General features: G+C 43.2%; 2 protein-coding genes across 5 annotated transcripts in view; one reads left to right on the top strand and one right to left on the bottom strand.

Annotated features, from left to right (window-relative positions):
• LOC129821804 (cell surface glycoprotein MUC18-like) overlaps positions 1–3,316 on the top strand; it is a 47,945-nt gene extending 44,629 nt beyond the window's left edge. For 3 of the 4 annotated variants that reach the window (XM_055879469.1, XM_055879471.1, XM_055879468.1), the window contains one exon: positions 227–3,316. In XM_055879469.1, coding sequence (XP_055735444.1) covers positions 227–256 — 30 coding nt within the window. In that variant the 3' untranslated portion in view covers positions 257–3,316. Of the gene's footprint in view, positions 1–221 lie in introns of all 4 variants that reach the window. The other variant, XM_055879470.1, reaches the window with a different exon arrangement.
• Positions 3,317–5,117: 1,801 nt separating this feature from the next.
• Positions 5,118–22,859, bottom strand: part of cbl (Cbl proto-oncogene, E3 ubiquitin protein ligase) — a 52,747-nt gene continuing 35,005 nt past the window's right edge. The window contains exons 5-16 of the mRNA XM_055879467.1: positions 16,793–16,914; positions 15,658–15,795; positions 14,703–14,790; positions 14,220–14,351; positions 13,837–14,049; positions 13,055–13,186; positions 12,407–12,784; positions 12,137–12,231; positions 11,749–11,919; positions 11,422–11,510; positions 10,868–11,092; positions 5,118–10,406 (exon numbers count right to left, since the gene is read on the bottom strand). Of these exons, the coding sequence (XP_055735442.1) occupies positions 10,111–10,406; positions 10,868–11,092; positions 11,422–11,510; positions 11,749–11,919; positions 12,137–12,231; positions 12,407–12,784; positions 13,055–13,186; positions 13,837–14,049; positions 14,220–14,351; positions 14,703–14,790; positions 15,658–15,795; positions 16,793–16,914 (2,079 nt within the window). The 3' untranslated portion in view covers positions 5,118–10,110. The remainder of the gene's footprint in view (positions 10,407–10,867; positions 11,093–11,421; positions 11,511–11,748; positions 11,920–12,136; positions 12,232–12,406; positions 12,785–13,054; positions 13,187–13,836; positions 14,050–14,219; positions 14,352–14,702; positions 14,791–15,657; positions 15,796–16,792; positions 16,915–22,859) is intronic.

The following is a 22,859-nucleotide window of genomic DNA, read 5'->3' as shown; positions in this document are numbered from 1 at the left end:
CATCCTTATAAATTGTACAACTACTCATCAAAATTATAGTTACAATTGTATTTTTTAGTATCTGAACTTTAGTGGTTAATACAATGCATTGTTGTGTTGGTATTGAATGTTCCTTACCAGCTGCCCTATGATACAGTCCATTTACACATTTTGTGTGTGTGTGTGTGTGTGTGTGTGTGTGTGTGTGTGTGTGTGTGTGTGTGTGTGTGTGTCCTCTGGAGTAAAGGGTGATAAGTATATGTACGTGCAGAAGTGAGCGTAGGTGTGTGAGGGGGCGACTGCTGCTGCTGCTGCTCCCAGTCCAGTTCACTCTCTCAGGGTGGGATGGATCCTTTGATGCCTCATAGCCTACAACTCCCAGGAGAACTCATCTGATATGTGCTGCAGTTCTCTAACCTGATCCCAGATTCGTAGTTCTTTAGCACGGCAGTGGCTAACAAAGGTCGTGGCTATGTTCTCTTATTAAGTCATGCTATTTCATACTTTATCATGTTTTTCCTATGCATAACGAAGAACATGACAGAGATGCTGGCCTAAGCACATACAGATCTGGGATCACCCTAGCAATTTTTATGAATGTGGTTATTCTTTGCACCCATAAAATCCAGTTAGAGCATAAAATAAGAGGGACTCTTGGTTATATATTTTCCTTAATCCAAATGCCAACTCGGGGCAACCAATCACTGAAGAACAGCCTGGAACTGCTCTTCATGAAGAGTATTATATTCTGTATATATTTCTTTATTTAAAACACCCTGAGACAAACCTTTTAAAAAGACATGGCTAGGAGTTGTTTTGGGTTTGTTGCTTTTTGATGGAGGGACGTCTGTGTAGGCTTTGCGCTAGCTCTTGTCCAGGGTGTTAGTGCACGTTCCTCGGCAGCATAGTGGAGGAACGTGAACTAACGCCCTGGACCAGAGCTAGCTTTACTCTTAGAGGTCCACCTGCTGTTGCTCTGCGTGTGATTGGCTGCATTCCCTTCCTACTTTGCTAAAGTCCGTACACTGAAACCATGGGTGCATAATGACGGTCTTACCAACCATGTCTACATGTATACAGCCTGCTTCATCTACCCATGTAAACCAACATCCAACCTTTAGAGCTATGTTCTCAAAATGGACTCCAGTATGGGTCATGATTCCGTTTTAGTTTAGTCTGTATATTTTTTGTTGTTGTAGCTTTTACTTACCACTGAAACTAATCTTAGACGTGTTTCCCCTTTGTGAATGGCTTTGTGAATGAACATGTAAGGCCTTGTCTCATCCTTTTGTTATCTTATGAGAGACGGGCCCTGTTTGAATATGTTGGAATACATCCTTGCTTCTTTCCTTCATTGGAGTAATCAACGAGCTGACATGACTCGGATAGGTGAAGGTCTATCCAATCAGGTCAAATCAGTGATTTCTTCATGGAAGGAAGGATATGTGGTGAAATATCCATGGATTAGAGGTCCCCATTCCTATCTGTTCAGGATTGGGTTATTTTGTACGACAATAGCCAATAGCAGAGCTCCGATGAAGCCAAAGTGTCATTGGTTACTTTTTCTTCTTCCACAGTTCTTGTATTCTTTGTAAAATAAGAGGTTAGAATCACGCTGATATGTTTCCAGCTTCTGTCCGTAAACTTCTGTCTGGCTTATACATTCAGCCTCTTATTCTACAAATCACAGCTAGCAGTATAGCTTATTTTCTTTCACACTTGTTTTACAGTTATTCGTGAGAATGTCCAGTGCACTGATTTTGTTTTGTTTGTTAGGATTTTTTTTGTCATGTTTGGTTTGTGAATCTCTGGTTTAAGTTGGGTGAAGGAGTGTTTGCGCGTGTAATGTGAGTGAAATGTCAGCTAGTTTTTAATGAAAGTGAAGGTAAAATGGCTCTTTGATGTGGGGAGAGGGGAAAGTTGAGCCACCCTTGTGTCTAGGAAACCCTTCACAAAATTAATAATTTGACCAAATATTTAGGAAGAGGTCATCATTTCATGAAGTCTGTGTAGGAAGAAACCACATGGAAAAAGTGGTAAGCAAGTTAGGTCCAAAAAACAGATTTTCACCAAGTCAAATGAATTGATTGTGTTAAAGGTTTCATGATGCTTGTATCTAAACCAAAGTAGATCATTGTAAGCTTGTTCTATACATTGGTTGGGGTCACTATAAGCTTCAATAGGAATTCCTAAACACACCATGAAAGTGCATCCTTGTAACTGTGTGGGCTAATAAAGTCAAAATGTTGGCCATGGGGTAAGTTGAGGAAATGCCAAGTTAAGTGTTTTCTTCCCAGGCGTAATGCAAGGCATTATCACTGGAATATGAGGTAACAACAGGATAAAGATAGATATGTTTTTTAAAAAGGTAGTGGTCATATTTAATTCAGTAAAGAAATTTGTAGGTGGCTCAACTTGTAAGTTGTGTCAAGACACCACTTTTTTTTGGACAAGCTATGTTTTCAAAACGGTAACATTTTATATGAATTCTGATTATTTCCAGGGATACACAACATCCTGACATATGTAGATATCTTTGTTCGAAAGAATACTATATTTCCCTTGATGGCGTGATGCTGAAAGTAAAACATCTCAAATGTACTCTACTCTCCCCTATGGCAAATATAAACTATATGAAAGTCATCTGAACAGGGACTAAAATGTTAATCTCTGATAGTGTTTTACACAGAACTCCTCTGCTAATGCTTATATGTGTATACTGTATATATGTATAAACACATACCTAGTGGTTTTCATTCTACAAACAAAATGGCAAGAATTCATTTGATCTGTTGGTCAGACTGCCTACCATTTCTACAGGAGAGAATGACTTTAACAATACACTCCTTAGTTTGAGCTTCCTTAATTTAATCACAAGTAAGATCCGAAGAGCTCGCTCATGGCCATATTAAAACACAAACCCCAGAATGTCCTCTCATTACACTACAGGTTAAAAGCTGGTTTGCTTAAGTGAGCGCCAAACTTAAGTCTGCATCAATCATTAGGGCCACCAGTTGATTTTTTTATTCATTTTTACTCATGGTCCTCCCAATCATATGTTACGGTTAGAGGAGAAAAGAATGACAATCAATCAATCAATCAATCTTTGATAGTATGAGGTAAAATGTATGTTTGGTTCATTTTTACTTACACCCTTCAATATCTCCCCCTAAAGAATGTTTTGTTCATATTTTGGACAAGAACTATCAGTGTTAATTTTGATTATTTAAAAAAAAAAAATGTAATATCTATGAGTTGCAAAGACAGATTAACAGATTCCTTTTGTTTGCAATTTATTTTAAGTAAATGCCAAATAAAAATGACTGTTCAATGAAAATCGTGTCTTTAAGCCTGAAAAGATTGTACATCATCTTGACGACCTTCCACTTTCCGTTTTTTTGACAGGACTAGCCATCCATTGATATAAAGAATACTGTATAGTATATAATCCAAATATAAACACCGGTGGAAGAGAAGACCACTTTTGGCTTGTGAAGACAGCGTTTGTCATCTACCATGTTTCCCACGTTGCTTCCCAAGAGTACTAAAACATATTTCGATAATTATCCCATTTTTAATTGATACCAAGACGAGGGGAACAGGAGTGAGTTGGTTGTACTGGGTCTATATTCATAAAGGATCTTAGCCCTTCCTTAAGAACACTAAAATGGTGATAACAATTCTTACCAAGGAGTTTACCTTCAGACTCAGACAAAAGGCACAAACGACAAGTAAGCAAATAAGACCTCGATCGTCCCCTAGTGATCACTGCAGAGATGTTTGTTGTAGTTGGACAGGAAGGCGGACTGGCAGAGCATCCGCTTATTACTGGGAGATTAACTGGAGGACAAGCGCACCCCAATGTGGATAATTGAATCATGTTCAAGTTCACTGGAGAAGCTAAAGTCCAAGGTTCCGATTTTCCAACTTTTCTCCCAAAGCGTGCATGTGCACAGTGCACACTACCCATCATGGTTTTAAATGCATTGAGTGTAAGCGTTTGAGGTCGTTTCCACCATTGTTAAATCCACGACTGCATGTTTCTGGACTAAGGGAGAAGGGTGAAGAATCAGGACATAACCCTAGTTGGGCTTTCTGGGTCTTTTCTTTGTGATTCAAGTGACAAGAGAGGATTGCATCAAATTGATGAATGTCTATGATAATGGATAAATAGCAGAAATAAACAAACAGGATTAATGAGCATGGACAAAATAAATGCAGCACAGCAATGTATGTATATATATGTTTTTTTCAAGACATGAAAAATGCTTCAAATTCCAGAAAAACATGATTTTATGAAGTTCTGGAGGAGCAGTAAAGCATTAAATGACTAAATATGTTTATAATGGAAAATGCATAACGAAGAACAATGGACTCTGAAAGGCCCCCGTTATCGGCCCATCCACATGCATCGACTTACAGATGTTTTAAACCAAAGTGGACGTTCACACTGATGGCAGTTCACACTTGGTAGTGAGAAAAACTGAAGCAGTAAGGCAACGAGAGAGAGGGGTGGACACTTCCCCAATCCCAAATCCACCCATAACCTCTATGCATTTACGGAGGTCTCAGGACCAATTACCATATTACTTCTAAAGGTGCATAGGGTCAAGGGCTTGATTTGGGATTGGACATTTACTCCTGAGGTGCCGACTTGCTGCACCCCCGACAACTACTGTGATTATTATTATTTGACCATGCGGGTCATTTATGAACATCTTGGCCATGTTCTGTTCTAATCTCCACCTGGCACCGCCAGAAGAGGACTGGCCACCCCTCATAGCCTGGTTCCTCTCTAGGTTTCTTCCTAGGTTTTGGCCTTTCTACGGAGTTTTTCCTAGCCATCGTGCTTCTACACCTGCATTGCTTGCTGTTTGGGGTTTTAGGCTGGGTTTCTGTACAGCACTTTGAGATATCAGCTGATGTACGAAGGGCTATATAAATACATTTGATTTGATAAGCGTCTTCCAAAAGCCCAAGCCTGGGGCACAATCAGCAGTCAATAACATGTTATGTATAAAACATGGTTTTTAAAAACTAGATGGATGAAGAGAATATTCTGCTGTGGCACAGGTGTGAACCAGAGTAGAGAGCTGAACACAGCCCTTGAGCGTTGCATAAGTACCGCTAAACAGAGACATCTTACTATTCATTTAATAAACAGTACAGCACTGTGCATACTTCCAAAGTGATATGAGCATTAAAAAACATCAAAAAGTTCAAACGCCTCGACTGTTGAAAGAAACATGGCAATGTGGACAGACAGCTCCCTCTTCTGGTAAAAAGTTGAACAATTCCAACTGAGAAAAGGAGTTTGGTGTGTAACGTGGTGACGCCATCCAATAGGCAGAGAGGGCCTATAGGTACTGTAAGGAGAACACTGGACTATCCGAGACCAAGTCCTCCTGTCAGACGATGCCTTAGTCAGCAGTAGGACGTTACCGACACTTCTAAACATATGGCACTGCTCACAGAATTATTCACAAAAGTCAACAAAAAAACATTGGGGGGAAAAATACAAAATAGAATTCTGACATATACAGGAATGCTGAATAAAATACAACATAGCAATTTCCGCACATTATTTTAAATCAGTCAGTATACACTTCATTTTTTAAGTGACAGTATCGTAGCACAAATTGGTATAGTATGCAGAAAAAGTCAATATACACTTACAGTACCTTCAGAAAGTTCACACCATTTGACTTTATCCACATATTGTTGCTGTGTTACAGCCTGAAGCTCATGTCGATTGTCACTGGCCTACATACAATACCCCATAATGTCAAAGTGGAAAATATTTTTTCTACATTTTTACAAATTCATAAAACATGAAAAGCTGAAACGTCTTGAGTCAATAAGTATTCAACCCTTTTGTTATGGCAAGACTAAATAAGTTCAGGAGTAAAAATGTACTTAACAAATCAAGTCAAATTCTGTGTGCAATAATAATTCTGTGTGCAAAAACATGATTTCTGAATGACTACCTCATCTCTGTACCCCAGACATACAATTATCTGCAAGGTCCCTAAGTTGAGCAGTGAATTTCAAAAGACAGATTCAACCACAAAGACCAGGAAGGTTTTCCAATGAAGGGCACCTATTGGTAGATGGGTAAAAATAAAAGCTGACATTGAACTTCCCTTTGAGCATGGTGAAGTTATAAATTACATTTTGGATGGTGTATCCATACACCCAGTCATTACAAAGATACAGGTGTCCTTCCTAACTCAGTTGACGGAGAGGAAGGAACCCGCTCAGTGATTTCACCGTGAGGCCAATGGTGACTTTAAAACAGTTTGAGAGTTTAATGGCTGTGATAGGAGAAAACTGAGGATGGATCAACAACATTGTAGTTACTCCACAATACTAAGTGTTATATTTGGGGCAAATCCAGTACAACACATTACTGAGTACAACTCTCCATATTTTCAAGCATAGTGGTGGCTGCATCATGTTAATGGTATGCTTGTATTCATTGGGGAGTTTTCAGGATAAAAAAAATAAATGTAACGGAGCTAAGCACAGGCAAAATCCTAGAGGAAAACCTGGTTTAGTTTGCTTTCCGCCAGACACCGGGAGATTAATTCACCTTTCAGCAGAACCATAACCTAAAACACAAGGCCAAATCTACAACTGGAGTTGCTTACCAAGAAGACAGTGAATGTTCCTGAGTAGCCGAGTTACAGTTTTGACTTAAATCTGCTTGAAAATCTATGGCAAGACCTGAAAATGGTTGTCTAGTAATGATTTAACAGAGCTTGAAGAATAAAAACGGGAAAAAAAAGAATGTGCAAATATTGTACAATCCAGGAATGCAAAGCTCTTAGAGACTTACCCAGAAAGACTCACAGCTGTAATCACTGCCAAAGGCAATTCTAACATGTATTGACTCAGGGGTGTGAATTCTTATGTAAATGAGATATTTCTGCATTTCATTTTCAATACATTTGCAAACATTGTTAAGCACTTTCACTTTGCCATTATGGGGTATAGTGTGTAGATGGGTGAGAAACAAATATGTAATCCATTTAGAATTCAGGCTGCAACAAGTCAAGGGGTATGAATACTTTCGGAAGGCACTGTACATACATGTTCATACATAGACAAGAATCAGTACAGTAAATCAAGATGAAAGGATAAGTGATTCCATTCTGAAACCTCACAATCCCTATTGAACGTGGTGCATTCGAAAGTTACTTCACCCTTTCCCTCAAGGCAACTAGGAACAGAAGAAAAAGAAACAAAAAGACACCGCACAAACCTCTTCCAGTCCGGAGACCGTGAGATACAGTTGAGAAGCTAGCCTACACGGTGATTCTACAGCCCATGGCGGCAATCCCATTAACCGAGCTTCTCCACCTTTAGGGGTGAAGCCAATGTACCTCAATAGTACCGGTCCTGGAGAGAAAACATCTAGGAATGTGAGTCAGTGAGATTTTTTACATTTTAACCAACAATGTCATAGAAGTCAGCACAAAATGATGACAATTAGTAATAGGCTTCTTTCGTAAATTCAATACGTGTGGATATTCGGATATTCATCGGTATGGACTCCCTAAAAATAGGGGTTTGTGGATTGCGTTCAAACTCCCAAGGCCCTATAACCACTGAATCTGAAAACGCAGGAAAACTCAAAGTGAATGAAGACCTACCATGTAGACATACAGGAACAAGATGCACCCTACTGTAATTCAATGAGTGCATTGGTTAGTTTAACAATTCGTTGCCAACTCAGAGTCAAGCCGAGTCGGAACAGTCCATGTGAAGTCACTTGTCTGGCTAGGGTACATACGGTATTCTTGAGTTACAGATAGGATTGCACCATTTTTCCTGGAATCGGGAGGTAAAAGCAGGGAATCCTCCAACTGGGAATTCTGGGAAATTTGGGAACGTTTCAGTAACTTTGCAACCCTAGTTACAGAGGAAGATGTGTTAGTCCTCCTTCAACCAGGGAGTGTTTAACAATCGAAAACAGAGATAAAAAATGGCCACATTCCCAACTGGTCCACAAACCCTGCTGTTGCGTTGACCCAAACACTGGTTGTAATATCTCTATAGGAAAAAGTCATACTCTTTAGAACCCCGTCATTGTGTGACCGAAAAGGTTTACGAAAATAAATAAAGAGTTTTATAGAATGTGCAACTTTCCCCCCCACCCCCCTTTTCCTTTTTTTTGGGGCTGCAACTCGTCAATGTTTTGGGTGTGCGTCTCAACATGTTCTTGTTCACTAAGCTACTGGGCTTTTTGCAAGCGGTGCAATTAAGTCGATCCTTAAATGACAAAGCTCGCACAATTGTAATCTAGATTAGATTAGACTCCCCTTGAAAAGTGGGAGGCATCTACCATACAGATTCCCGAATGAGTTATGACACGGTTACTTTTCGTCAATCACATTGTTTTGCTGGTGCTACCACGTAGGTCAACAAGCTGACAGCGCCGTTTACGACGTCATCGTAATTCCTCTAAAGGCTATCCAGTCAAACACGATCCTAAAAATGGGAAAACAACTGAAGTCAGCTTGAATTGCACAACCCAAGCTGCTTGCATTTTCAAGTATGCTACATCACCAAATAAAGAATACAAATGAGATACTGTCACTTTAAAAAAAAACCTGGTTAAACAATATTCACAAATGTACATTTAAGGCTTAATTGTATAGCACTAACAATAGTAGCAGCAGTAAAGCACTTCTGAATTAATAATAACAATAATGATCATAATAATAATATATTATTAAAGTAATCGATGACACATTATTTTGTTACGCCACGCTGAACAGCTTCGGTGTACATCTCTGACGAAGCTCTCCTCATGTCTGAGTGGTTTTCAATGGATCATAGAATCTTGGCCCGGGTACTGGGCCTTTATTAGAATCCATCAATCCTTTTTCGCTCACCATTAAGTTTCAGTACACTTTGCCTCTCCCATTCAGACTCTCCCATTCAGACTCTTGTTAAGAGAGCACTACATTTGAGGAAGAACAAAAAACGTCTGAGCAATATATTAATTCCACATTCATTTTGCACACGAATAGAAGAGGGATTGGGACATGGGCCAACCGGGACCTCGCAGATGGCTTCGATTGATTAGCTCTGACAGCAGAGCCAGGACTGCCTCTTAAAAAACGTCTTACTGAAAAAAAAACTAAAAAAAACACAGGCATCCCAGTCTGGTCATGGAAATCACTGACGAGATGATTAGGGGTGGTTAGATGTAGGAAACAATGCCACCCACAGTAGAAAATGATGCACATAGATAACAACACAGTCAAACACAGCTTTGCTTTTCACCGGGGTTTTAGGTCATATGGTCAACCAGTGAGCTAGGTCAGCCATCACATGTCCCAACCCTACTAGCCAAGTCATTGGCCCGACACACACACACACACACACACACACACCCTCAGCTGAAGACAACAGTCTAGACATCTCACACTAACATCATGCTACTTTGAGGCAAACCACACACACACATTCATTTCCCCCCCAAAGAAGTACCGAAGCAATATTAATAAAGGCCATATTTGACATGTTGCCAAATGTTCTGCTGTGAGTCTAGGAAACGCCTGCTTCTGAATGCTAAACGAAGACCGCCGCTCTCTTCAAAGTGAGGGCTGGGGACTATAGAAGGGTGCTCTCTCCCAAAGAATCACCATCTTTGTCCTCTGCAATCTATCCTTAACATGAAGACAAGAACAGACCTTCGAAGCGGAACTCATTGGAAATATATATGTATACATTATACACATTTAATATATATTTAGTTAAATATTAAATTCTTAGATAGACACACATACATGTTTTTTGGGGGGGGAGGTGTCGATTACATTTCGGTAGAGGCCTGGAGAGGACGTGAAAACGACCGCCGAAGCGCCGGACGTGCGATGAGCCACCATCATCATCATCATCATCACTTCACCCCATGGGATCTGGAGAGTGGCCCTGCAGCACATGACAAAAGGCGTCCGGACACTCTTAAAAAAGCGAGTGAAGCGCAGGGCTCGGAGTGAGCTAGTTTTGAGAGGGCGCCGCACAAGAGACTGCAGGGGCTCCAGTTAGCACTGAAGCGCTAGTACTGCAGGCGATGGGCTTTGGGCTGAGCTGGGCAGGGCTGGAGCAGAGGAGGTACTATGTAAGAATGTGAGCTGTGGAGGGAATGGAGACAAACTCGCGCAAGATATTCTTGGCCATCTCCATATTGTTCTGTGCAATCATCAAGGCTTTCTGGATGTCCTGGTAGGTGTAGCCTTGCCTCATGAGATGCTCGATCTCACTGGTGATCTGGGGGTTGGCTACTCCTCCACCTCCTCCTCCTCCACCACCGCCTAATCCAGGAGGTACGGGGCTGGGCCGGGGCTCGGAGTTGATGCGGCGGGGGAGGGGCTTGGGCGGCCGCACTGGGGCGTCGCTGGAATCTGAGAAGGCTAGAAGGACAGGGAGGAAAATAAAACGCCATTCACATCCCAAACCACAGAACAACAAGCAGCATCCACATTTACAATCCAGTACTGCTGCCCAAATATGTAGATCGCAATCGGAAGTCTTGAAGACGCCATAAGGGTGCTCTGAGATTAAATAGTATGAATATAGGAAAACAACACTAGGGACTACCTTGTTAAATAAACAGGGTTGTTTAACCGTTCGAGACACATAGGGCCAGGAGTTTCTCTTCAACACGACTGGGCTGGAAAAACTCTGGGCTCTAGTAACAGAATTAGTTATTTATTTAACTCAAATCTGGTGCACCGTTTTGTCGTACATGGTCTCTATCAAATAAACTACCTAGGGCTCAGTGTTCCCTGGTCAGATCAGGTCAGGAAAAACTCCCTGCCCTACAAATTAACTATAGGGGTCCGAAACTGGTGACTCTGAAGCAGACCCTTACAGGCGGATGCTCCGGGCTCGCTGTCCATGGAGAGACGGCTGATGGCGGCGCTGGAAGTGGCCCCCAGCTCGGACAGGGTGCGTCGGGCAGGGGCCATGGGCAACACTGGTTTGGGGATGTCGTAGCCGTTTTCCTCCACTACCTCCTCAGGGGGCTCCCGGACCGGGCAGGGGATCTCCCAGATGGGACAATTGGTACTGGCCAAGGGGGGCAGCTCAGAGTAATCTGGGGAACGGAGGGATTCACAGTGGGTTCAGAGGGGTGAAATGAAACAATGGCATTTTAATCTCTTTGAATAGAATGGAATTGAATACAGTGGGATAGAATAGAATACAGTGGGATGGAATACAGTGGGATAGATCAGTGGGCTAAAATGAGAATAGAGCTGGAGTGCTGAACTAGCAAAGATGGGGTATACTGCATGTGTGTTTATAATAAGCAGAAGTAGATGGGGTTTAGTAACAGAGAGTTGCCAAAAAGTACTGGTCAATAGTGAACTATGTAGTGAAAATGGTGCCATTTGGCACACAGACAGTGTTGCGGTAGGGCAGTACCCGAGTCTCTGGCCAGGTGAGCCTGGGCCTGGACGTTATACATGGCTTCATACATTTGAGGTCCTTCATCCAGGTCATTCAGCATGGGCCTACCAAACACAGGAAGGGGAGGGAGACTAATAGGACATGACATCATATGGCCAAATAAGTTAAAAAATAAATAAATAATAATAATTGTGTTTTTCGCTATTGACGTGCAATCAAATGTCAGAATAAGAATATACATAACAGAAGATGTACACAGTACCCCTACAATATCATCAACGAACTTACAGTGAAGTGTTTTTCAATGAGAGGATATGCTGACTTAGAGCAGAGGGTGCTTACCATGAGTTGAGAGAGGTAGGCTGGGGAGGTTTGGGGACTGGGGTCTCTGCCACCACAAGGGGAGCTGCCATGGGGGCCAGGACGGGCCGAGAGGTGGGGATCATGTAGTCGGACTCCTCGTCACTCTCGTAGGCCTCCTCCCCAGCCACTGGCTTCAGACCTGGATGGGATCTGACAACGCACAGAGAGAGAGAGGGGGACACTTCATATAACCAAGGCCAGGAGATTTTGGGACCTGACCAGGGAAAACTCTAGGTTCCGAGTATAGGCAAAACCTAGGACAGAGTTTGTCATGGGTAAAGTCACTTGGCCAGGAAAAACTCCTGGCCCTATACATCATACAACACATTCACACAGCAGGGAGAGGAGTGTGTGTCCTTCACTGCACCTTGTTGACAGAGCATAGATGGCATTGGCCGAGACTGACGGCTTCACTTTGGGGTTGTCATACGCCTGACTGCCAGACGCCGTGCCTCCAAAACTCTGGGGAGGAACAGAGAAGACAGACAAGACACACAGTCAGACACAGCTAAAGTCCTATTTCTGTAAATACCAATTTGTGATCCCCATACAAATTGTACACAGTCTTGGTATAGGTTAAATCCATGTCTGTGAAACCACATTTAACCAACTGCTCTAACAGAAGCTAGTATTATACCTGGGCTCCCTTCTCCAGCTGATGGTCCAGACTGAGCGAGCTGTTGTTCCGCTGTCCGTCTGTGCATCCGTCTAGCGCTGAGGGTAGGGCCAGGGGGAGCGAGTGTCTGTTGGAGAGCTCCCGGACCCCCCGCGTGTCTCCCACAGCGGGTGGCTGTCCGGGGGCCTTGGGCACTGGCCTGGGGTTCCAGTCAGCCAGGTTGCGGTTGGGCGGGGCCGGGGGCAGCTTGGGCTCCCCCAGGGGGGTGCAGGGTAGGGGACGTCTGCCGAGCCACCCGTCAGGCCCGGCAGAGAGAGGTCTGTCTGGGGGAGGAGGGGGTGGCAGGTCCCTCAGGGCTGGGGGCAGGGGGAGAGGCTTGTCCTTGTGGTGGGAGGACGCCTAGGGGAAAGGAGAGCACAATTACAGACCGTGAGGACAATCAATTGAATCTGTTTTCAAAGGAGGAAGTAGCCTTTGTCAACTTATTTGTCAACTTATTATTATTATTAACAGCTGTCATGCCTTTGGTTTTTTTAAGAAAGTTGTTTGAGGTTTTTGGTTTATTTATTATTTTGTCCTCAAACAGTGGCTAAATAGGCCCCTCTCTCACACATTTCAACTTGTGACATTCCCATTTGTCTATTGCTGTTTAATGAGCAGAGAGCTTGCCTTGGATGTGGCCCCTGGGCTGGATGCTCCTGGGGGGTTAGGTGGTCGGTGCTGCAGGAGGTCAAGGCGGGGGGGCACGGGGGGCAGGGAGGACTGTGGCGCCAGGGACATGGGCGAGGGGGGACGCTCCACCTGCAACACACCAACATCACCACCCCACAGCTCAGGAAGAGAGTTATGGATACTTTTCACTGCACATACTCTTCAAAACCAGGGGGAAACTTTCCCCATCACGTCAAAGCTGTGTGTGTAGTCTCACTCTCAAAGTATTTGTCTATTCAAGCTTACTCCACTGGCTGAGTTCTGACGTGTTACGGACAGACAGCTGAGAGATGCCGGCTCACAAGAGGAGAAAAAGAAAGGGCCCTCCACATCAAATACCTGGAAGAAGCAAAGCTAACCCTGACCTTAGAAGTCAAAGATGAAAGCGATGTGATCTTACACTCTGAAGGTGCGAGAAAGAGAGAGGGGAAGAGTTTCTCAGAACAGTTCAGTTCACAGCAGGGGTGCTCAACTATAGTCCCCAAAGATTACAGTAGGCTATATGCCCAGATTCGGCAAGCAAACTTTGAGAAAAATTCAGTCACAAATAATACGTTTCTATCTGAACGTTCCACAGTGTTGCACCTTGCTGAACGTGGCCCAGCGATAGAGGAAGAGTATGTATTAAGATTGGGGGGGGCAGGGAAGCTGATCCTAGACCTGTCACCTAGAGAAAACTTCTCCCCGGAGCTATAGAGGGCTCCATAATCAGCTTTAGGCCCCAGCTAGACCGCGCTCACCTTGGAACAGGCCAGCTTGCTCATCATGAGGTGGGGGTCGTCCAGCCGGTCATCGTCGTCATCATCGTAGCTGGGCGAGGGGGCGCCCTCTGCCCCGAACAGGGCCCTACAGGAGCCACCTATGGGGTCCTTGGGGTCAAAGGGGTCAACCACGATGGGCTCCGTGCCCTTGATCTCACAGCGGCAGAATGGGCAGCCCTGACCCTCCGACTCCTGAAGGAGAAGAAAAGAAGAGAGAGAGAGGGGGGAGGAGGGATTAGGGAAATTCATGTTGATATGAGGACGCACATGCATGCACCCACATACACACTTCCGCCCACTGACCCACTGATCCACCCACCCGCCCAACTCAGCAAGTGTGAAAGAGACTAGGGGTACAGTACCTGCCAGGCGGTGAGACAGGAGGTACACATGAGGTGACCGCAGGGCTCGATCTTCACGTCCTTGTCGTTCTCCGCACAGATCTTACACAGCTGGAAGGTGGAGCCCATCTCACAGTAGAGCTCATATTGCTCCTGAGGACATACACACAGAGATACACACAGAGATACACACAGTCAGCCATGGGATTTCAGCAAACCTCCCTGAGCACAGGGTAACACATTCATACAAATAGAGCACATTAAAGCACCCTTAGTTGAGTTTAGTTCGTACCGTATACGGCAACTAAAAAGAGCCAGGGTCATGTTCAGGAGGACACAGCGCAGCAAAGCATTTTGAAACAGAAAACTAATGAGAATTTTCGACTGGACACGTTCATATGCGTTTCACTCAGTTTCAAAAACTTTCCCCCTACTAAACAGGACCCAAGATTCAGGAAGTGCAGTATGTACTGAGAGAGAGTGAGAGAGCGAGAGGAGACCCACCTGTGTGACTTTGATATGGTCTTGTGGCGAGGGCTCACACAGTCCTGTGAGGTCTGGGTTCTGGGTGCGCCCGTCGGGGAACAGGTAGCTGGGCAGAGGAGGTGGAACTCTGGTCACTCACAAGGGTAAAGCAACACACATAGGTTGTCTCAAATGACACCCTATTCCCCTTATGAAGTACACTACTACGGACTAGAGCCACACAGGGCTGCCACATAGGGCACCCTATGGGGAATAGGGTGCAATTTGAGTCGCAGCCATACTGCGTGCTTCTGACTATATCTTTCATGTAGAGGCCTAAGTGATACTTTCATAGTGGCTTTATAGAACACATGCATCCGGCTCTTTGCAAAGCAAACCTTTCCACAGACTAATTCAGCATTTGATTACAGGTTTATACCACAGCGTTTATGAAAACAAAACAGAAGTTTGAACACCGGCATACTCGAGGACAGTGGTTCCCAACTCCGGTCCTCGAGTACCCCCCCCCCCCCCCCCCCCCCCATAGCACATCTTTCTGTTGAAACCCCAGACAAACATACCTCAATTCAACTTGTCAAGGGGTTGATGATTAGTTGACGAGTAGAATCAGGTGTGCTTGTCCGGGGCCACAACAGAAAGGTGTACTGTTGGGGTTTACTCGAGGACCAGAGTCCGGAACCACTGCTGTAGGAGACGATATCATATCCACTATCCCCCCCTAACTACTGCACATTGCAAATCAAACTCTCCTGTTGCTTATGAAAACAGAAGAGGCAGACATGGAGTCGTGGCCGACGCAACATGAGACGTGTTGGTTTGAGTTCAGTGGCATAGGGACTTTGAGACGTAGCCACATTGTATATATGGGCGGGGGGGACAGAAATACAGGTGAGACAGAAAGACCGACAGTGAGACAGGCGAGACAGAAAGAGAGAGAGACCGACACACAGAGAGAGAGGTTAGGGAAACTCACAATCCTTCCCGGAAGCCGTCGATGAGGGCCTGGAAGAGGGGCTTGTTGTGGGGGATGGTCTGCAGGATGTTCCCGTCTGCAGTGACGTAGCCGATGGCCCACTGGCCCAGCCGCGTGCAGCTCAGCCTGAAGATATAGCTGTGGAACACACACATACACACCAAGGACTAATGACAACAGGGGGAAAAAACTAAACAAAATGCCCAATCCCAGCTCATCCCCACCCTAAACAAACTCCTGATGAGCTTCCCTGTCTTGAGTTCAATACTAAAGGACATATTTTCCTTAACGAGCCTTTTATAAAGCAATTGTGGGCATTACAAGCTTAGTAAACAATAGACGGTACGCTTATAAATTGTACTGCTTATAGTGTGAGTGTGTGCGCACACACCCATTGCTTACAATGCAGTATATATGCTTACAATGCTTGTAAATGTTTGTACATCACAGAAACCTCAAGTATTATTAGTATGAATATATACTATCCATAAATAGCTAAGCAAAGCTTATGCTTTAAAATCATTAGAAATGTGTCAACTAGGACTAAGAGGTGAATGAAGGCTCAATACTTGCTGTGTTGTGTCACACACTTGCTCTCTGTTGGAGCGAGTATTGACATCAGCCCAGTCTCTACAATACGTCCTATTGATGCTAGGTACCACGCCGTTCCATGTGCCACAGGGGGCACGTGAGACCGGGGGGGGGCGGACTGGCGCCTTCTGTGTCATTGTGTAAGTGTGTGTTAGGTTGGTGGTGCAAGGTTGGGTTTGTTAGTGGTGTGTAAGCTCATGTCAGACAGACTGTGTATGAACGCAGTGTGCTTAACAGTTGTCTAAGTAGCTGTTTTGGAGTGTGAGAGTACGCGACAGCACGGGCAAGTCAGTGAGTTGATTATTTATAGATTTTTTTTGAATATGCAGAGTAATGGTTATAATGAGTTTGTAACGTGAATGAAAGTGCATAATAAACAGCAGCATCTGTCACTGTGTTTGTGCTTTGACATTAGCGGAGAAAGTGTATTTAGCTGAGGTGTGTGTGTGTGTGCTCCGGTCAGTGTGCATACGCTATGTGTGTGTGTTGACGTGCGCGTGCCAGTGTTGCATGCGTCTGTGTACGTATGTAGTCTCACACTGACCTGCCAGGTTTGTGGATGAACTTCTGCAGCCGGGCCTTGACCTCATCGTAGGTGAGGAAGGCCATGTAGCCCGAATGAGTCACCGCCAGGCTGTTCCAGTTCCTCAGCAGAGATGACCAAGGCTGTACACACACACACGCGCGCGCACACAGAGCGGAGGGTGAGTCCCGTCGTCTCAGAGTGGTACAACACGTTGAGTAAAGCAAGAAATCATGACTGACTCTTAAAAGCTCCCTTTACTTCCTCCAGAGATGCAACCCTATCTTCATATCTTCATATCAGATCTGCCCCCCTGGGGAATGGTAATGTGGTAACGATAGTGAGAAGCCACGAAGGTACTGTACTAAGAGTCAATCACCCTGCGCTGCACGACGCCTGCCTGCTTGACTCAAATTAGAGTGTTACTCCGCCGGGAAGAGGAGGAGGAGGGACGGACGAATTCACAGAGTACACTGAAACACCGCGAGGAACCATTTTCAGCTGGCTGGTCTTAAAAATGTATGCGAGGTGACAAGAGGAACGAGGAAATAGAGTTAGGCCGGTGATTGTGAAAGTTATACTGCTAGCGATGGAAGCTAACGCGCTATAAACCTCTTTAAAAATGTACTTAGCAATTAGCTAGCTTACATAGCGGCACAAAGGGGGATCCACACCAGTGGGTTTATGAGGTCCTTGGACACGTCAAAAACGGTGAAAGAAATTGTGAAGTGAATTCATGCTGATGGTTTAGAGGAAACACAACACGAAAAATAAAGTGGAAACACAATGGCCAAAGACCTAGCCTTGTTCAACACAGTTAACCAATGGGTTATGCATGTATGGTGACCCGAAAGACCCCAAATGGCATCCTGTCACTTCAGATGTCATTAAAAAAAAATGGTGGCTGTAACTGTGAAAGCATTTATATTAGGGCACTTTTCTAAGCCCAGTCTATGCCCAATGTACACAACCCTAGGACACAGTCCTAGATTCAAGGCTATATCAGTCAGTTGTTTCAGCTTTGACTTCAGCTTCAGTCACCTTATATGACCAGAAAGAAAGCTACGTGTTCATCTTTACCTCAACCACTACCAGGTGCTAAGTGTCATGCACGCAGCATCACCAATACGAGCCATTAGCAAACCTACTACTCCAAGACTAGAGGTCGACCGATTCATCGGAATGGCCGCTTAATTAGGGCCCGATTTCAAGTTTTCATAACGGTCGGTAATCGGCATTTTTGGACACCGATCATGGCCGATTACATTGCACTCCACGAGGAGACTGCGTGGCAGGCTGACTATCTGTTATGCGAGTGCAGCATGGAGCCAAGGTAAGGTGCTAGCTAGCATTAAACATATTTTATAAAACACTATCAATCTTAACATAATCACTAGTTAACTACACATGGTTGATGATATTAATAGGTTAACTAGCTTGTCCTGCGCTGCATATAATCGATGCGGTGCCTGTTAATGTTCCATTGAACCAAAGCCTACTTCGCCAAACAGGTGATTTAACAAGCGCATTTGCGAAAAAAGCACAGTCGTTGCACCAATGTGTACCTTACCATAAACATCAACGCCTTTCTTAAAATCAATAAACAAGTATATATTTATAAACCTGCATATTTCGTTAATATTGCCGCCTACTAACATTCATTTCTTTTAACTAGGGAAATTGCGTCACTTCTCTTGCGTTCTGTGCAACAGAGTCAGGGTATATGCAGCAGTTTGGGCCGCCTGGCTCGTTGCGAACTGTGTGAAAACTATTTCTTCCTAACAAAGACAGCCAACTTCGCCAAACGGGGGATGATGTAACAAAAGCGCATTTGCGAAAAAAGCATAATCATTGCACGAATGTACCTAACCATAAACAGCAATGCCTTTCTTAAAATCAATACACAGAAGTATATATTTTTTTAAACCTGCATATTTAGTTAAGAAATTCATGTTTGCAGGCAATATTAAACTAGGGAAATTGTGTCACTTCTCTTGCGTTCATTGCACGCATTCTGGGTATACGCAACAGTTGGGCAGCCTGGCTCGTTGCGAACTAATTTGCCAGAATGTTATGTAATTATGACATAACATTGAAGGTTGTGCAATGTAACAAGAATATTTAGACTTATGGATGCCACCCGTTAGATAAAATACGGAACGGTTCCGTATTTCACTGAAAGAATAAACATTTTGTTTTTGAAATTATAGTTTCCGAATTTGACCATATTAATGACCTAATGCTCGTATTTCTGTGTGTTATTATGTTATAATTAAGTCTATGATTTGATAGAGCAGTCTGACTGAGCGGTGGTAGGCAGCAGCATGCTCGTAAGCATTCATTCAGACAGCACTTTCCTGCATTTGCCAGCAGCTCTTTGCTGTGTTTCAAGCGTTGCGCTGTTTATGACTTCACGCCTATCAACTCCCGAGATTAGGCTGGCAAAACTATAGTGCCTATTAGAACATCCAATAGTCAAAGGTATGAGAAATAGTCCTATAATAACTACAACCTAAAACTTCTTACCTGGGAATATGGAAGACTCGTGTTAAAAGGAACCACCAGCTTTCATTTGTTCTCATGTTCTGAGCAAGGAACTAAAACGTTAGCTTTTTTACATGGCGCATATTGCACTTTTACTTTCTTCTCCAACACTTTGTTTTTGCATTATTTAAACCAAATTGAACATGTTTCATTATTTATTTGAGACTAAATAGATTTTATTGATGTATTATATTAAGTTAAAATAAAAGTGTTCATTGTTCATTCAGTATTGTTGTAATTGTCATTATTACAAATATATATATATATAAATAAAATAAAATAAATCGGCCGACTAATCGGTATCGGCTTTTTTTTGGTCCTCCAATAATCGGTATCGGCGTTGAAAAATCATAATCGGTCGACCTCTATGCAAGACCTCAGATCAGCTTGGCAAAAGGCTGACAGATAGCCATTTTAACCTGGGCAGGTTTTATGACACCTCACACCAATCGTAAATCTTATGCAGCAGAGAACCCTCTCTTGCTCTTTAGTATTACTAAAGGAATGCCTTTGTCCCCAATTAAGACTTTTGCAGCCAAAACTATAACACCCAAAGAGTGAACTTTGGAACAATACTTCTAGGATAGAAATGTTAAGATTGGTCAGTGGGGAACTAATAAATAATCATGTCATATTGCTTTTCATTTTGTGTTATTAACTGTATCAACCAAATACTGTAACTTATGAAGGAAACCAACTTTAGCTGTTAAGTTTCCATCCAATATGATGTTAATACAGTACAAAGAAACTATTTTTGTTAACTTCTCTGGGATAGGTGGCAGTATTTTCATGTTCGGATGAAAAGCGTGTCTAAAGTAAACTGCCTGCTAATCAGGCCCAGAAGCTAAGATATGCATATTATTAGTAGATTTGGATAGAAAACACTCTGAAGTTTCTAAAACTGTTTGAATCATGTCTGTGTATAACAGAACTTATTTGGCAGGCGAAACCCCGGGAACAAACCACTCAGAATTCTTCTTTTTTTTGAGGTCACTCTCTTTTCAATGGTTTTTCATTGGGAATCCAGATTTCTAAGGGACCTTCTTGCAGTTCCTATCGCTTCCACTGGATGTCAACAGTCTTTAGAAATTGGTTGAGGTTTTTCCTTTGAGAAATTAAGAAGTAGCATTGTTCAGAATGAGGCTCCAGTGAAGTGTACTGTTTGTCAGAGGCGCGTGACCAGAAAGCATGCTACACTTTGTTTTCCTCCGGTATTGAAAACAGATCATCCCGTCTTAACTTTGATCGATTATTCAAGTTAAAAAATACCTAAAGTTGTATTACAAAAGTAGTTTGAAATGTTTGGACAAAGCTTACGGGTAACTTATGAGAAATTTTTTAGTCACGTTGCGCAAGTTGGAACCAGTGTTTTTCTGGATCAAACGCGCCAAATAAATGGACATTTTAGATATCGACAGAATTAATCGAACAAAAGGACCATTTGTGATGTTTATGGGACATATTGGAGTGCCAACAGAAGAAGCTTGTCAAAGGTAAGGCATGAATTATATCTTTATTTCTGCGTTTTGTGTCGCGCCTGGAGGGTTGAAATAGGATTGTCTGTGTTTGTCTACTGGGGTGCTGTCCTCAGATAATAGCATTGTTTGCTTTCACCGTAAAGCCTTTTTGAAATCTGACATGTTGGCTGGATTCACAACAAGTGTAGCTTTAATTTGGTGTATTGCATGTGTGATTTCATGAAGGTAAATTGTTTATAGTCATTTATTTGAATTTGGCGCTCTGCATTTTCACTGGATGTTGGCCGGTGGGATGCTAGCGTCCCACATTTCCCAGAGAGGTTAAGATAGGAATGTGATTTAGTTTTCAAACGAGATCGTAGTTTTCATGTCCCTTGCACATTAACTAAGCCATGCCCCAAATGAGGTCAGAAGAGCATGTCAGTGAGACGGAACCGCCCTTTTCGACCAGAGTGCTTAAAAGGACTCGCTAAGAATTAACTCCCAGACCAGCAAACGTGAAACGTGAGCTAAAAGTTACAAATGGTTGAAACTCTGAAACTCAACATGAGGTGAAGAAGGTAACCTCACTAGACCCAAACATTGACAGTCTGCAGCTGTGCATGTAAAAGGGTCTAGAACTTTGACTATCTACCCGAGTAAGAAAAGTGTCGAGAAGCTCACCTCTGAAAATCACTGGTGAATCATTGAGAAGCCACATACAAGGACATTGTGACCTCTGGTGGACAACCAGAGCCTTACACCCATCGAGACATTCCCCATAGAAGGATCGATTGGTTTCAACAAAGAGATGAAGAACAAAAACATCTACAAATAAATACAGTTGAAGTCAGAAGTTTACATACACTTTGGTTGGAGTCATTAAAACTCGTTTTTCAACCACTCTACAAATTTCTTCATAGCAAACTATAGTTTTGGCAAGTTGGTTAGGACATCTACTTTGTGCATGACAAGTAATTTCCCAACAATTGTTTACAAAAAGATGAATTCACTTATAATTCACTGTATCACAATTCCAGTGGGTTAGAAGTTTACATACACTAAGTTGACTGTGCCTTTAAATAGCTTGGAAAATTACCGAAAATTATGTCATGGCTTTAGAAGCTTCTGATAGGCTAATTGACATCATTTGAGTCAATTGGAGGTGTACCTGTGGATACATTGAGGCCTACCTTCAAACTCAGTGCCTCTTTGCTTGACATCATGGGAAAATCAAAAGAAATCAGCCAAGACCTCAGAAAATAAGTTGCAGACCTCCACAAGTCTGGTTCATCCTTGGGAGCAATTTCCAAACGCCTGAAGTTAACAAGTTCACCTGTACAAACAATAGTACGCAAGTGTAAACACCATGGGAACACACAGCCGTCATACTGCTCAGGAAGGAGACACGTTCTGTCTCCTAGAGATGAACGTACTTTGGTGCATAAAGTGCAAATCATTCCCAGAACAACAGCAAAGGACCTAGTGAAGATGCTGGAGGAAACCGGTACAAAAGTATCTATATCCACAGTAAAATGAGTCCTATATCGACATAACCTGAAAGGCCGCTCGGCAAGGAAGAAGCCACTGCTCCAAAACCGCCATAAAAAAGCCAGACTACGGTTTGCAACTGCACATTGGGACAAAGATCGTACTTTTTTGAGAAATGTCCTCTGGTCTTTTGAAACAAAAATAGAACAGTTTGGCCATAATGACCATTGTTATATTTGGAGGAAAAAGGGGGATGCTTGCAAGCCGAAGAACACCATCCCAACCATGAAGCACAGGGGTGGCAGCATCATGTGGGGGTGCTTTGCTGCAGGATGGACTGGTGCACTCACAAAATAGATGTCATCATGAGGAGAGTAAATGTTGTGGATATATTGAAGCAACATCTCAAGACATCAGTCAGGAAGTTAAAGCTTGGTTGCAATGGGTCTTCCAAATGGACAATGACACCAAGCATATTTCCTAAGTTGTGGCAAAATGGGTTAAGGACAACAAAATCAAGGTATTGGAGTGGCCATCACAAAGCTACCTCAATCCTATAGAAAATTTGTGGACAGCCTACAAACCTGACTCAGTTA

This window comes from Salvelinus fontinalis, chromosome 24 (genome assembly GCF_029448725.1).
Source record: "Salvelinus fontinalis isolate EN_2023a chromosome 24, ASM2944872v1, whole genome shotgun sequence".
NCBI lineage: Eukaryota > Metazoa > Chordata > Actinopteri > Salmoniformes > Salmonidae > Salvelinus > Salvelinus fontinalis.
Note: the sequence above shows the minus strand (reverse complement) of the source record. Positions and strands in the feature narration are given on the sequence as shown.